The sequence below is a fragment of the Triticum aestivum genome, chromosome 5B (assembly GCF_018294505.1).
Source record: "Triticum aestivum cultivar Chinese Spring chromosome 5B, IWGSC CS RefSeq v2.1, whole genome shotgun sequence".
In the NCBI taxonomy this organism is placed as follows: domain Eukaryota; kingdom Viridiplantae; phylum Streptophyta; class Magnoliopsida; order Poales; family Poaceae; genus Triticum; species Triticum aestivum.
This window is the reverse complement of record NC_057807.1, coordinates 685,580,703-685,594,294: the sequence shown is the minus strand read 5'-3', so window position 1 is coordinate 685,594,294 and position 13,592 is coordinate 685,580,703. Positions and strand designations below refer to the sequence as shown.

The 13,592-nt window shown below is 46.8% G+C and overlaps 2 protein-coding genes across 5 annotated transcripts; both read right to left on the bottom strand.

The window, feature by feature from the left end:
• Nucleotides 1-690: 690 nt before the first annotated feature.
• Nucleotides 691-4,783, bottom strand: LOC123117665 (senescence-specific cysteine protease SAG39). Of its 3 annotated transcripts, none has more exons than XM_044538378.1 (4): nt 4,544-4,783; nt 4,328-4,376; nt 1,441-4,211; nt 691-1,347 (listed from the first exon to the last, which is right to left on the bottom strand). In XM_044538378.1, exons 3-4 carry the CDS (start codon nt 1,874-1,876, stop codon nt 761-763), a joined length of 1,023 nt encoding a protein of 340 aa, XP_044394313.1. In that variant the 5' UTR covers nt 1,877-4,211; nt 4,328-4,376; nt 4,544-4,783; the 3' UTR covers nt 691-760. The 3 variants fall into 3 exon arrangements, with proteins under 3 accessions (XP_044394313.1, XP_044394312.1, XP_044394311.1); XM_044538377.1 differs by having other exon boundaries at nt 1,441-4,180; XM_044538376.1 differs by having other exon boundaries at nt 1,441-4,376.
• A 2,575-nt stretch (nt 4,784-7,358) lies between these two features.
• LOC123114212 (trafficking protein particle complex subunit 5) lies at nt 7,359-13,308 on the bottom strand. Of its 2 annotated transcripts, none has more exons than XM_044535594.1 (9): nt 13,002-13,308; nt 12,127-12,319; nt 10,794-10,882; nt 10,040-10,103; nt 9,322-9,399; nt 8,158-8,234; nt 8,009-8,075; nt 7,814-7,921; nt 7,359-7,728 (listed from the first exon to the last, which is right to left on the bottom strand). In XM_044535594.1, the coding sequence occupies exons 2-9, from the start codon at nt 12,196-12,198 to the stop codon at nt 7,699-7,701; spliced, it is 585 nt and encodes a 194-aa protein (XP_044391529.1). In that variant the 5' UTR covers nt 12,199-12,319; nt 13,002-13,308; the 3' UTR covers nt 7,359-7,698. The 2 variants fall into 2 exon arrangements, with proteins under 2 accessions (XP_044391529.1, XP_044391530.1); XM_044535595.1 differs by having other exon boundaries at nt 12,127-12,314; nt 13,002-13,290.
• Between the last annotated feature and the right edge of the window lie 284 nt (nt 13,309-13,592).

Below are 13,592 nucleotides of genomic sequence, written 5' to 3'. Positions count from 1 at the left end.
GCTCGTTTCGGTTCAGTTCAGACTGCACGCACACACGAGCATGGAAAGTGGAAACTCGGTTGCAGCATTCGGTTCCCCGTGTGGAAGGCATGGCTTGAGGAGGTCGTCGTCATGGCGTTTGCACAGGCCGGACACGGTGGCATCGACTTCCTCGGCTGTGCGGTGGCCGGCCGACGCCTCCCTCGCTCTCTCTCGCCGACACACCCACGCTGCCGCCTCTACTGTAACTGTGTGGGCGTCTGCCCCCTCAGACGGACCATTGACGTGCTTTTGGGTTCCGTGCTCACCCGTGACGGCTGGGCTCGAGTCCGAGAAGGACATCGGCGGCGGGGGCTTGGTACCGCTCGTCCGCAGCTAGCTACGACCCCCTCCACCTCCGTGTGTGCTTCCCTTGGTCCTCGTCACAGTAGACTTGGCAATAATGTTGTTCGATGGCATCGTCGAGTCGAGCTTGAGCCCACCATGGAAGTTTGGTAGGGCGGAGGTGAAAGAAAAAGAAAACATCTTGTTATCAAGGTAGTGTACGTAACGTAAATCAAATGTAGCAACATAAAATCAAATAAAACACGTAAAGATAAATCATAACCATCATTTACATGCTGAACATATTTACACGGTATTGATGATGCATACATTTGCAATACAATAAGGACATATATTTTTACACAAATTGAAGAAATATACCGGTATCCCTAAAGAAGGTGCACATGTTTATTTAATCTTGTGTATGTAGGTGGAGATGTGGCATTTGATGTTTTTACTACTCAGTAGGGTAGGAAGGCTCCATGGCAAGACCACACATGCCTCTCTTGTCGGAAATATCCTTCTCCATTCTTAAATACCCATTCTCACCCCATGTTGTCCCCCACGAATTCTTCAACAACCAATATTTTGTGCCATTAGTCGTCTTTCCATAGCCAATAGCTGCAATACCATGGTCTAGGTCAGTGCCGCAAGAACCAGTCATCACTCCACCTTTGTAAAATTGGAACGTCATGTCACCACCATCGACGGCTACTGAAATAGGTTGGTTCGCGACAGCCGCCATGAGGGCACCTTCATTGTTGGCTGGCACATCCTCGTAACTCTTGATGGTGGCGGCATCTTTGGATCCACTCTTGCATTTGCCATCTTCTGCTGTATATGGGTAGCTGGACTCACCGGTCAGGCCACCGTTTGAAATGATGAACTTGAAGGCATCATCCATGAGCCCACCCTCACAGCCCTGATCCACACCGTGGACATCACAGTCTACCAACTCTTGTTCCGATAAAGAGATAAGCTTGCCAGTTTTCAGCTTGACGATGCCCTCAGTTGCAGCAACGGCAGAAAATGCCCAACAACAACCTACAAATGATTGTATTGTGTGGGATACATTGTTGCATAATTTTTTCACGCAAAATACGGAGAGAGATATTCACAAGTATACTATGCACTTACCACATTGGCCTTGATCTTTGATGGGAGTGACCGCACCCTTGGTCCTCCAGTCTACTGTTGCGGGGAGTGCATCCAAACTCACATTTTCATACCTGAATCCCGTGGGAGCCCTCTCGAATCTAGATTTGTATCCCTTGTTAGCCTTTGTCGTCTTAAACTCCTCGTTGGTGAGGTCAGCGAACTGATTGACTCCCAAATAGAACTTGTGGTTCTTGGCATTGAAGGACTCAATGAACCCGACATTGGCCTTGAACACCTTAAGCCGTTGAGCCTTCTCTGTGGCATCCTTGTACACACGGCCGTATTGTAACATCCAGCTCTCGTGTCTCGCCGTGATTGATAAGTCATCACCGAGCTCACGAGCTGCTAGGACTGAACTGCAGAAGCAGAGGCAACCGAGGAGGGCAAAGAGCAAAGGCTTTGGTGGGATGGTCATGTTGATCAGAGGATGTGTGTATTCCTAGCAACTACCTGTAGTGTGCAGTATGTGTGGTTTGCTTTGGCTTAACAAACAGAACTAGGTGGCATATATAGTTACATGTACGTATTTAAGTATAGGGGATAATGAGATACGGTGCTTGCACGAAGTAGTGAGTAGAAAGAGACTTCTGCGTAGCGGTAAAGTACTTCTGGTATAATATTCTTGTGCAAGTGAGATATACGTTGCTTGTACGTGCGCTTGCTGCACATGTGAGAATGACAGGCATGTTTGATTATTTCACTGCGTTATTTAACTAAGTTGATTAGCTAATCTTGAGATAGCGATTACTTCTGGTCAAGATTATCAGGCTATTTTTCTGCATCAGGTTTTCTTTGAGCATAATGGTTAATTAATTAGCATTGCTATTACAACTTCTTTTGTCTGGTCAGCAAAACTCTTATTACAACTTCTTGAGACTTCACGTCTTGTTTAGAGGAACCCGACAACTTCGACAGGTGAAGAGTTTCCTCGTGGAATAAAGTAAAAAAAAATCAGCATTTGTTTATTTTCCCGCGTTAACTAAGTAGATTAGCATACTGGTTAATTAGCCATCATAGTTGTCACTTCACTTTGTTAACATATTCAATGTTTACAACATTAAAAAGTAGAGAAATAGATGTCCATGCTCAGAACTGACATATTTAGGCTAAAATTAGTCAGAGTACATATTTCCTATAAAATGTTTGCAAGTCCATCTTTAAGTGTGGATCATCAAGAACTTCTGATCTTATTGTGCAACTGGATATTCCTTTTCTTCACTGTCAGTACAGAAGTTAAGTAATATTTTTCATTCCTCCCAATAGTTAAGTTTTGAAGTGGTATATTTTATTTTATTTTCCATATAAATTCTGGAGTTGTCTGCCTAGGTCGTGATTGAATATTTGTTGCGTGTTTTGTTCTTGAATGCCTAAGAGATCTACTGATCTTGAATAATGCCTATTTCCGTCTTCTTCATTGATAGGTCAAAGAAATATAATTTTATATGCCTATGCATATTATTAGTTCATGTAGGCTCGCTGCTGATTTATCTTCTACGTATATGAATGATCTTTATTGATTTCACTAGAAGGGTTTGCAAATTTGGATGTATAGCGCTAGCACACCACAGGCATATAGTCTTCGGCTGGGAAGGGGTGGTAAAAGAGGAACAATAGGGAGAGAGCTTGTGTGACCAGGATGTATCCGTGATCCGTCGCTCCTCAACAGAGCTGCGCTAATTGATCTTGGACTTCAGTTTTTCTGGTATTCTAGCCGGGGATTCTGCAATAGGAGAAGGATACTTCCATGGTGAACTAGCATAAGTGCTAAATATAGCTGCCCTGTCTTGGTTCAGTCTTCATTCAAAACAGTTATTTAATTGCATTTCTACTAGTTCAGTTTAGAGGTAATATCACCCAAAGTCATAGAACTTGCGTTGTATGTTCAGTTTGATATTAGAACTTTAAAAATACGATTTTATGGTCATCTAACTTGACTCAAGCGTGCAAATACGATCATAGTACGTGCATGCGCCCGTCTCCGGCCAGCGCAAAAAGGAGATACACGGTTTGACCTTTTTTTCGATATCTTAATCCTAAATAGAAACGAAAAGAAAAGGAGTTTGGAAATAATAATGGGAAAAAAAGAATCGAAAGGAAGAAAAGTACGGTCTTACCCCTAAAAAATCCAACTCGTGACTTTCTAAAAAAAATAAAATCAACTCGTGTTGGACATAGACGATGTACCCGGGCGGCAGTTAGCACACTAGGAGTCCCGATCGATCTGCTGCTCCTGCTCGGCCTCCAATCGCACACGGATCGAAAGAAACATGGCCGAGGCGACGGCGGCGTCCCTCCCGTACGACGTGGTCCTCCGGATCCTCGAACGCGTCAAGGACGTGGCCACTCTCTTCCGCTGCGCCACGGCGTGCAAGGGGTGGCGCAGCCTCGTATTGGCCGACCCCTCCTTCCTCCGCCGCTGCCTGCCGGAGGACGCGTGCCGCTCGGCCCCTTTCCGAGGCTGTTTCGTCCAGCGACGGCCCCGTAGAGGGTCCCAGCGCCACGACCGGTCTGGGGCTCTCAATGCCGATCTCTGAACTCCTTCTTCCCCGACCTAGACAATCCTGGCTTCTTCGACCACGCGGTGCCCCTTGTCTCGCGCCACGGCCTCCTCCTCGTGCGCCTTGACGTGCACAGCGTCGGCGTCCGCTCTGTTGTGTTCAACAGAGAACTCTTCGCCGTGTGCAACCTGGTAACTGGTACGTTTGATGTGCTCCCCTGGCTAATTCATAACTTTGGTGTCAATTACCTGACTTGGAGATTATTAGCAGGCATCACCATAATAACATCAGGTCCAGGGAGTTTCTTACTTCGTACAATAGCTACCTAGAAAAACATAGCTCAAAAATCAAAAAGCATGATGGCTTACGGTAAAGCGTCAAGTCGCCATCCTCCAACACCGGGATCTCACCGAAGGGCTGCACACACACGAAATTGTTGGACGGAATATTTGACCTTGACCGTGCAAAGTAACGCGCGCAGTTGACAATATTTGATTCTTGCTTCGAAACGACTGAGTATATGTAACTCAAAATCATATAAGCAGTAGCTCAACCGGATCCGGAGAAGCTAGTAACATACGTACGTTTCTGGCGAGGTGGTCCGGCTGCCGGTGATCGCCGCCGCTCCTGCTCATGGGCACGATCTCATACTCGGCGCCGGCCTCCTCCAAGCAGACGAGGACCCGGGCCATCCATGGCGACACCGCCCAACCGTACACCTTCATAGGCGCCATCCCTTCTAGTTCCCTTTTTACGTGAGCTGTGTTTGCAATGTAGCACTATGTGTTTATGTATACCAGTTCATCTAGCAGTCCAATGCAACTTTTCAGGAAGTGGTAGGTGGGCACTGGTGATAGGTAAGTAGGAATCCGTCTACTGGTCTACATTATCGCATGGGTTTCTTGCAAAAAGTCAAACTTCAATCTGTTAGGCGACGTACGACTGTATGAGTCGATCGTCACTGCTTGCGTTCGTGATGATGGTCGATGGAGGCCATGACCTGCACTTATTAATAGTACTCTCTGTCTCAAAATGTAAATGTACGACGATTTTTTGACACAACGATAATATATATAGAACTCTAGAGGAGTAGAAAATCATTTGCTAGTCCGCAGCCAAACTTCAATCTATTAGGCCATCGTCACTGCTTGCGTGCGCACTGCAGACCATGTCACAGCTGCGCCTGCGTATCAACAACAAACGACGGAGAGCAGCCATCCTTCTTCTAGGACCGGCAAAGTGCTCCTCCTTCTAGTCAGAGAGACATCCGAGGACCGGAAAAGTGCTTCATCGACGTTGCGATTTTGTCAGGGCAGGGCATGCCGTCGTAGCACCGGCTCTATCGAGAGTGGGGTGTGCCGTGCTTAGAGCATCTTCAGCCGCGCTCCTAACACGGCCCCCCAAGCGATTTCTTCGTGCCGACGCCCAAAAATCAGCCCAGTCGCGTCCTCAGGAGCCCCTTTTTTTTCAGTTTGGACCGAAATTGGCGCCGGCACACCCAGGCCGAACCCGGCGAGCTGGGGGCGCCTGGGGGTGCCGGGGAACGCGATTTTGACACGAACGAGGATGGGCCCGACGAGTCAGCGAGACGCCGCTTCGTCGCCCTCATCACCTCGGTTCCCGCGGGAATCAATGCCGAGGCTGGCCAAGGCTGCTGCGCCGGTCAACGTCCATTGATGCCTCGCGGGCGGCACAGTGAAGGTGCCAGCGACGCGCGTCCCTCCCGCTCCCGCCACGCGTCGCCCGGCATGCAGCCTCTCGCCACCCCGCTGCGGCTAGGCGACCTCCCCGCCGCTGAACGCCACAACTCACATCCCCTCGCGTTCGCCGCACAAAGCAACACTCTCCCCCCTTCCCGCCGAAGAGCAAATGGCCGAGAGATTTCCAGGCGACGGCGCGGCAGCGAACAGCTTCGGCCGCCGCCATCTCCAAGAGCCGGAGGCGCGCCTCCTCTACGAGGCCGAGTATCCGGCGCCCCCGAACATGCGTGTGCCGGGGGCGTGAAGGCTTAGCGCCGGCGGCGTCCCGGTGCCACCGGTGCCCGAAGGGGCGGCACAGCGAGCCGAGATCGCCCGCATCCGCTCGTCCCTGACGAAGGAGCAGTGGAACGAGCCGAGGTACGCAGCCGACAGCGAAACGTTGTGGACGATGTACTTCGAGCGCCGCCGCCAAGAGCAGATCGCCTCCGTCAACGGCATCATCCCCCGCGGCCGCCTCAACGCCGACAGGTGGCATGAGTGGTGGGGCGTGCCAGGCCGCACCCTCGAGGCCGTCCTCAACCACATCAAGACCAGCAACGTGTCGCCCCTCGAGTACCCGGCGCGGCCGTCCTTCTCTTGCCGCCGTGGCAGCTCCTGGAGCCGGGGACGTCCTCGTCGTCGGGCTCCGACTCGCTCTCCTCCGGTTCGCCGGCTCTCCGCCCCGTCAAGCCAGAGCCGGAGGAGACGCCGCTCCGGCGCCCTCGTCATCAACAAGGGTGCCCGCCCCTCCCCGCGCTCCCTCCGCCTAGTCCGGCCGAAACCCGAGCTGGGCCTGCTCCCCGTGAAGCCGGAGCACGTCGACATGGTGGCCCCCGACGACGAGGCTGCCCTAAAATGGGCGAAGGAGGACTACGTCCGCGAGCAGGTGCGCCGCCAGTGCCTGGCATATGCGAAGCTCTAGGCCCGACGCCGTGGGCGCGAGGAGGGCGGCGTCATCGTCCTCGACAACGACGAGGAGGACAAGGCCGGACCATCCAGCGCCCCACCACGCGTCAGCGACCATGGGAAGGGGTGCAGCAGGGTCGGCGGCGGCTCCGACGGGGCGCGTGACGATGACGACGACGACGACGGCGGCGATGGCGGCCACGACTACACCCGTTTCTACAAACCTCGGCATGTAGATGACGGGCGGTGGATGCGGCGCCGTGGCTAGGCGTAGTTTGGCGTAGTAGTAGGCGTATTTGCATGTTTTATTTTTTTTTACAAATTTCAATGAAATTTTGCCGAGTTCATGCGACCTGGGGGGCAACGACTAGAAACGGAGTCGCCCCCACGCGCGAAGCTAGCGCCAGTTCGCCCCCAGGCGGCTCTTTTTCGCCGCCCTGGCGCCCTGGGGGCGAACGGCTGGAGATGCTCTTAGGCGCCTTTGACAAGAACACCTGACCGGCCATGTCTCTCTGCGTCCCCTTGCCGATGACTACAACACATCTGGCCAATGCATTGCCTTGTTTCCGTTCCTCCATATGCAAACAAACCGAATCTGGAAAGAGGAGTACAAGTGTACTCCCTCCGTAAAGGAAAATATATACGAGCGTTGAGATCACTACTTTAATGATCTAGACGCTCTTATATTTCTTTACGGAGGGAGCACGAGTTACATAGAGCGCATACAGAGGCTCATAAATGTTGCATCCACCTGTAGCTTGAAACTGGTGCTCTGTTTGTGTTTTGTTTGCCTTTTCTTTGTACTCTCGAAACCATATCTTTCACATTATGAGAGTTTGCAGTTCATGCACATGTCAGTACATGTACATCTTGCCCAGATTCACCATAACTCGTCATGGCTGGGCAGACAGGTTTTGAGAGTGTGCAAACAAGAATTCCGAGACGCTCCTTCCATACAAGGTAGCAGGAACAAATCTAATACTCCCTCCGCCCCAAAATAAGTGTCGCAGATTTAGTACAAAGTCGTAATACGAGATTAACTCGGTGGATAAAAGAAATCTTCCGCAATGAGGTGTACATAGATGGCATGAGCTTCAGCCGAGCCTCGCTTCCCGGTGTATAACCTGAAAATGAGCAATTTATTAAAAACAGCGTTAGCTCGATGCTAAACATTGGCCCCAGAATCTTACTGCCTTTCATCTATGTTACCTCTTGAGCAAATTTAATCAAGATCGTTGTCCTGGGCCTCTGCTGGCCTTCAATTGGCACAAAATGCGCCGTCACAACCGCGGGAAAGCCAGCATTGTCCAATACGCCCTACAAGAAATTCAAACAAGTGTTCAGCCATTCATTGTTCATCCAACAAGACATGTTTGACCTGGATATTTCAGCTGGAGCTCCCACCCTTACAATCCCTGCAACAAAAGCTCCACAGTTGAATGCCCCCATGTCTTTCGGCACGGAAATGAACCTGAACAAACAAAATCAAAGCCACTGTTTTAGCCTTGTAGCCAAAGGGAGATACTATGAGTTTAAAAAAGTGTTTGTCGAACCGGTTAACAAGAAGCTCCTTCTCACTAATCATGTATTCATCCTCATGTTCTGTTCCTTTCTCAAGCGAGTCAGCCACCTGGAAACAATAAAATTCTCAAGCAAGTCAGCCACCTGGAAACTATAAATAAAGCACCTATCAGGATAAGCAATCAATAAGTGCACTCACTCCAGTGATGACTATATGACCACACGTTCTCATTTACTATCATGTATTATAAATGGATTCGCTACAACATGATAGGAAATTGTATAAATTGGGAGAATCATAAATCTTCTAGTGTAGGAATTTTTTAAAGGGCCTGTGTAGGAATTTTAGGACCAGGGTTCGTCCCCAGACAGTGGGTATAGCTCTGAAGAGCAAGGGTCCGGTCGCCTGCGTTGTGGAGGATTGAAGGAACTGGGAATTATATCTTTGCTGAAGAGTACACATCATTTACAAATCACAGAAAAATTAGGTTCATACTACTACAAAAGATGGAAATTTGGAGAACACCACTCCAAAGATTCTTCTGTCCTGAACAATAACATCCCAAACAGCACAAACGGTCAAAATATGGAAATACAATTCATGTTAGGTTCTCCGTCCAAGCTCTTGTTTGGTGCTCATGCTTGTGAGATAAATTGTTGAAAATGACTTCCATGCTATTTACAACATCCTAAATTATGCGATGTTTGTTATGTTATTCTGGAATGCATTAGATGGATGTTATTTTATTCTGGAATATTCACTTGTCATCTTGTGAACATAGTTAAAAAAAGGCGCGCCTAGGCTCTAGGCGTTGGCAAAACGCATTGCGCATAACTGCGCTTAATCTGTGCATAAGCATGCGCTTTGGTCAGTAAAGCGCAAAGCGGTGGCAAAACGCACAATTAACGTCTAGCGCTTTTTGAACTATGCTTGTGAATAGTAATGGTTGTGTAAACTTGTGTGATGAACTGGTGATCCTGTGAGCTGGGAGATTGCTTTAATGGTTAAAGGTCATTTTAACGGCTGTGGTCATGTACAGCTCTATTTAATATCATTATTTCCCATATGTTAAATTAAATCAGTGCAAAAAAAAAGCACCAGCTGGATGGCAGAAATGTAATGCTGAAAGCTGACTTAAGTATGTTTGTCCAATCTGTGTCAGTCAGTGCAAAGAGAAGTATGCAGAATAGATTACCTTTCCAAACAGTACTTTCCATACGGTGCTGTGAATGAATGATAAAATCCCCAGCAGTCGAGTCTCTCGTCTATTCCCCTGAATTGATTATTATCAATATTAGCATGATTACCTCAACAGCATAATTTTTTGAAAGCATAAATACAACAAGTCAACAAAGGGGGTTAGCGATCTAAATTTGGAGAACACCCTGGAACCCTTAGAGAAATAATAGCCCATAAATATTCATATTTACGAAGTGCATAAGGGATGAGGTGACACTAAGTTGTCATTATTCAATTAGTTCGGAAAATTCGTTCAACATTACAGTTGGAAATCTTTATCAATTACAATTTCTTCCAACAACTCTATCCAGATATTTTGGTTCATTAGCCGCACGTTAGATGTGCTACAGATATTGTGCTATGACTAGCGTTTTTTTAGCTGACTGGCCATCCGCTCGCAGTTTCGGGCTTGAAACCAATATTTCGGCAACAAATCTAACTGTAGTGGTTGGTGTTTTGATTTATTATGTTTGGAAAGGGAGTGTGTGCGAGTTATCTCTTTAAAGAAAGGCAAGTGATGCATCCAAAATAAGCTATGCGAGTAAAAGGAGATGACTATGGCATGCCACTCACAACAAAGAAGCGAGGAAGTGTATGAAGAGACAGATACTCTACTACAGAGCCATATTTTGGACCAATAAAATCATGGGATAAGAAAGAACTATGCATCAAACCTTCTCCCTGTGACACAGCAGTTCAAGAACTCTTGCACCAACAGCATAACCAGCGTCCTCCAGCCTGTGTATAAATCATCAAAGAGAACAGATCTCATGCCCAGCATCAAAGAATATTAAACCATGAAAATGGATCAACGTATTTTTAATGAGAAACACTGTTGAATGTCCTTGCATGGTTTAGCACAATAATACTGCTGTCTCCATTCTCCAAAGAGAAGTTAAGAGAGATAGTGTCTTATATGGTAAGATAATAAAGATTTAATTCACAATAAGTAGTAGATACATTGAAACAGCAGAGAGATGTACAAATAAGGCTGCAGAAATTGCACCAACCAAATGTTATAGTCGCAGCATATAAAATATCAGAGAAACATCTCAACATAACAAGTAGTGTAAACCTTTAAATTCTCTGAAATTCTGGAAGACGTAAGACAATAGCATACAGTAAGTGGAAAACACATAGCACCTGAAACATTATGTGAACTGGATAACAAAGAGTAGTATTTACTGGCTAAAAAGGTTGTACCGGACACCAGGTACCAACCAATTTATTTTTCCCATGATAGAACACAGGTTCACCAGTCTCACCAAACTGAAACCGAGTTGAGATAAAATGATATGCCATAGGACAGTAAAGAACCAGGTGCTGTAGACACAATTAACAAGACTAAAGGGTTTTCCTTTACAATGAACTAGAACACAAGCTTCCTCGACAACATGAACAGATGTATGAACAAGAAATAGGGACTACCTTCGTTCCAGCTCAGCGATGTTGTCAACTTGTGTCTGGTTGTATTGAACCAATTCCGAGAACAGGAATGCAAAAGCACTCAAACTGACCTATGAAATACACAGAACATTTGGTAAGCAACATGTATGATAAGAAAACAAGGGGAAAATAGAATATTTTGCCACAAGTTACAAACTAGAAATTGAATGAATGACTGTTCCACTGCATCTTACATTGAAATCCTTTCACATTCAGGAACTAACACATTATCATACTGCAACCAGGGTACAAGAAGCAATATATTTAGCTCTAGAAATATTAAATGAAATATTTTGCCACAAGTTACAAACTACAAATTGAATAAATGTTAACTTTCACTTCGAAATATTTTGATGCTATTTATTTAACACCCCCCCCCCCCCCACCCCCACCCCCACCCCCATCCCAAAGTAACGCAAGAGTTGTTTGTTATTGTATTTGGCCCTCTCAAGAAACAGTTCCTTATTGCTTACAAGACAGCAACTATAGTTTAGGTTCAAGTATTCTTTCATGCTGTACTAACGTGATGTGTGATGACTATAGTATACGGAACTTGTCCTATGATACAAAATATTTGGCATAAATACAAGCAGCCACTGTCAAAAGCTTCAATTTAACTTCAGAAAGGCAAATACCAATGAAAAGAATGTGCCACCACATTTTACATTTTTTTTTTCACATTTAGGAAGTAACTAAGTACATATTTGCATACTGCAATCAAGATAGAACAAAGGCAACATTTTAGCTCTAAAAAATTATCCATTTGAAAGTATCACTGGAGTGCACAGTAACTTTCACTTCAATAAAGTTTGTTGATATGCACAATATTAACGTATTTCCTTCCATTCCTAAATAAACACATGAACTGAGTGGTTGGCTTGGGCAATAGTTTCTGAACGTCTCCAATGGAACCTACTGTTAGAGAAACTTATTAGTTTCCTTTATACGACATGTTATTCCCATTTTTCATAAGAGTTTTTGTGTATATTTCCGCACGTACTTAGTATATTTGTACTGGCCCTTGGCCTCCAGGACATACAGGTTGCCTATCTCATTACAGCTACCAGTACCACCCTGTATTCGGTTTCAACTTTCAACTAGATTCGCATTCCAATTGCATACTACTACATAACAAAACAATACAAAAAAATGCCCCCACAGTTACAGACCAAAAAACAGTCATGCTGCTCAAACTAACTGACCAGGATCTGAAACAATTTCCCTTCAACTACTCCCCTAACCCATGAACTTGCTTCGGTTACCTATACCTGACTAACGGTATCTGAGGGAATTTTGATGTGGGGAAGACGCGTACCTCCTGTCTCCCACGACCGAGAGGCTTGTCGAGCACGTTTGCGTACTGTTTCGCCTTCCCCACGCCGATCATCTTGTCCGGCCTCCTCTGTGGTGTCCCTCCCTCCGGGTTTCTTCAGATTTCTTGGGGTTTCTCGAAATACTTATGACCAAGCTGAGGCCGTACAGGGGTTCCTGGGTTCCCTCTTTCTATGCTGCAACGGTAGAAGTGAGGCAGTTTCTGAGACGTTTAGACTGTACAACTGAATTATGCGCATTACTAGAGTTCAGTCAATGAATCAATTCTGCATTCAGTATGAGCATGCAGGAAAGGTGCTCTAGGATAATGGCACGGAGCAAATTGCATGAAACAAACATCACCAGTAATTGAAGGATAATGAAAACTGATATACAAGGTAGGCAGTTTCTAAAATCATCTGGGAAGAACTGATGTACCATACACGCAAACAGAATCGTTGCTCTAGAGTCTGTAAGATGCCAAGACCACATAAAACTTCTTTCACAATTTACATGTTCTTGCAATGCTATTTAAGTAGAGTTGTGTACATGCTTGTTCCCTAACATCTTCACTACAAATACTTCTTTGTTAGCATCTTAGACTATGGAGTATTGACTGATGGCAGTGAAGAATTGTGATATTTTTCTTACAATGATCTGTATGGGGCCACTGAAATTCATGCACCTTCAGAAATTCTTAGGTTAGGCCATGCGGTCCTGGCATCTCAGAGGCTCTAAAGCAACAGTTTGTTTGGGGGGGTATGGCATCACAGAGCAGCAGCAATGACATACAGAGCATGATGAAAAATGAAATACTAGCATACAGCGGAGTCCTTTCTGCTCGGGCAGCAGAAGAACCACAGAGGGAAGCGGCAGTACCTGTGGACGGGGAGGAGCGCGGGCCGGGCAGATCGGGGGCCGGGTAGGTCGACGACTGTGGATCTGCACGCGGGGAGGTCGTGACGGGCGGGGCCGGAGGCGGCGGAGATTGACGTGTGGGGGCGCGGGCGGGGACTGAGCGGCCTGGATCCGGAGCCGGCTTGGATGGAGGCGGTGAGGACGGGGACAGCCACGGCGGGCGGGGCCGGCGGCGATCCGACGGGAGGCGAGGTCGGGTGTGAGCGGGACGAAACCAGAGAAGTGGGAGAGAGGGGAGAGAAAACGAAGGTGGGATGGGGAATTACGGTGGTAGTTTTGCGTAATTTTTCTGAAGTTTTTTTTTAGACACAATTTTTTTTCCTGAGGCCTCGTTTGGTACAAAAGGTTTGGAGTGGATTTTCCACGCGTGGCCCAGAACCTTTTGGGGTGTGTACATGCTACTACTGCTGTGAATGATGAAGACACTGGTGCATCTGTGTACATTTGTACTCCCTCCGTCCCATAATATAAGAGCGTTTCTTACACTAGATGTAATTCGTTGAGCGAACTAGAGTACTAGAACATAGGTTAGCCAAGGTATAGTCGCATGAA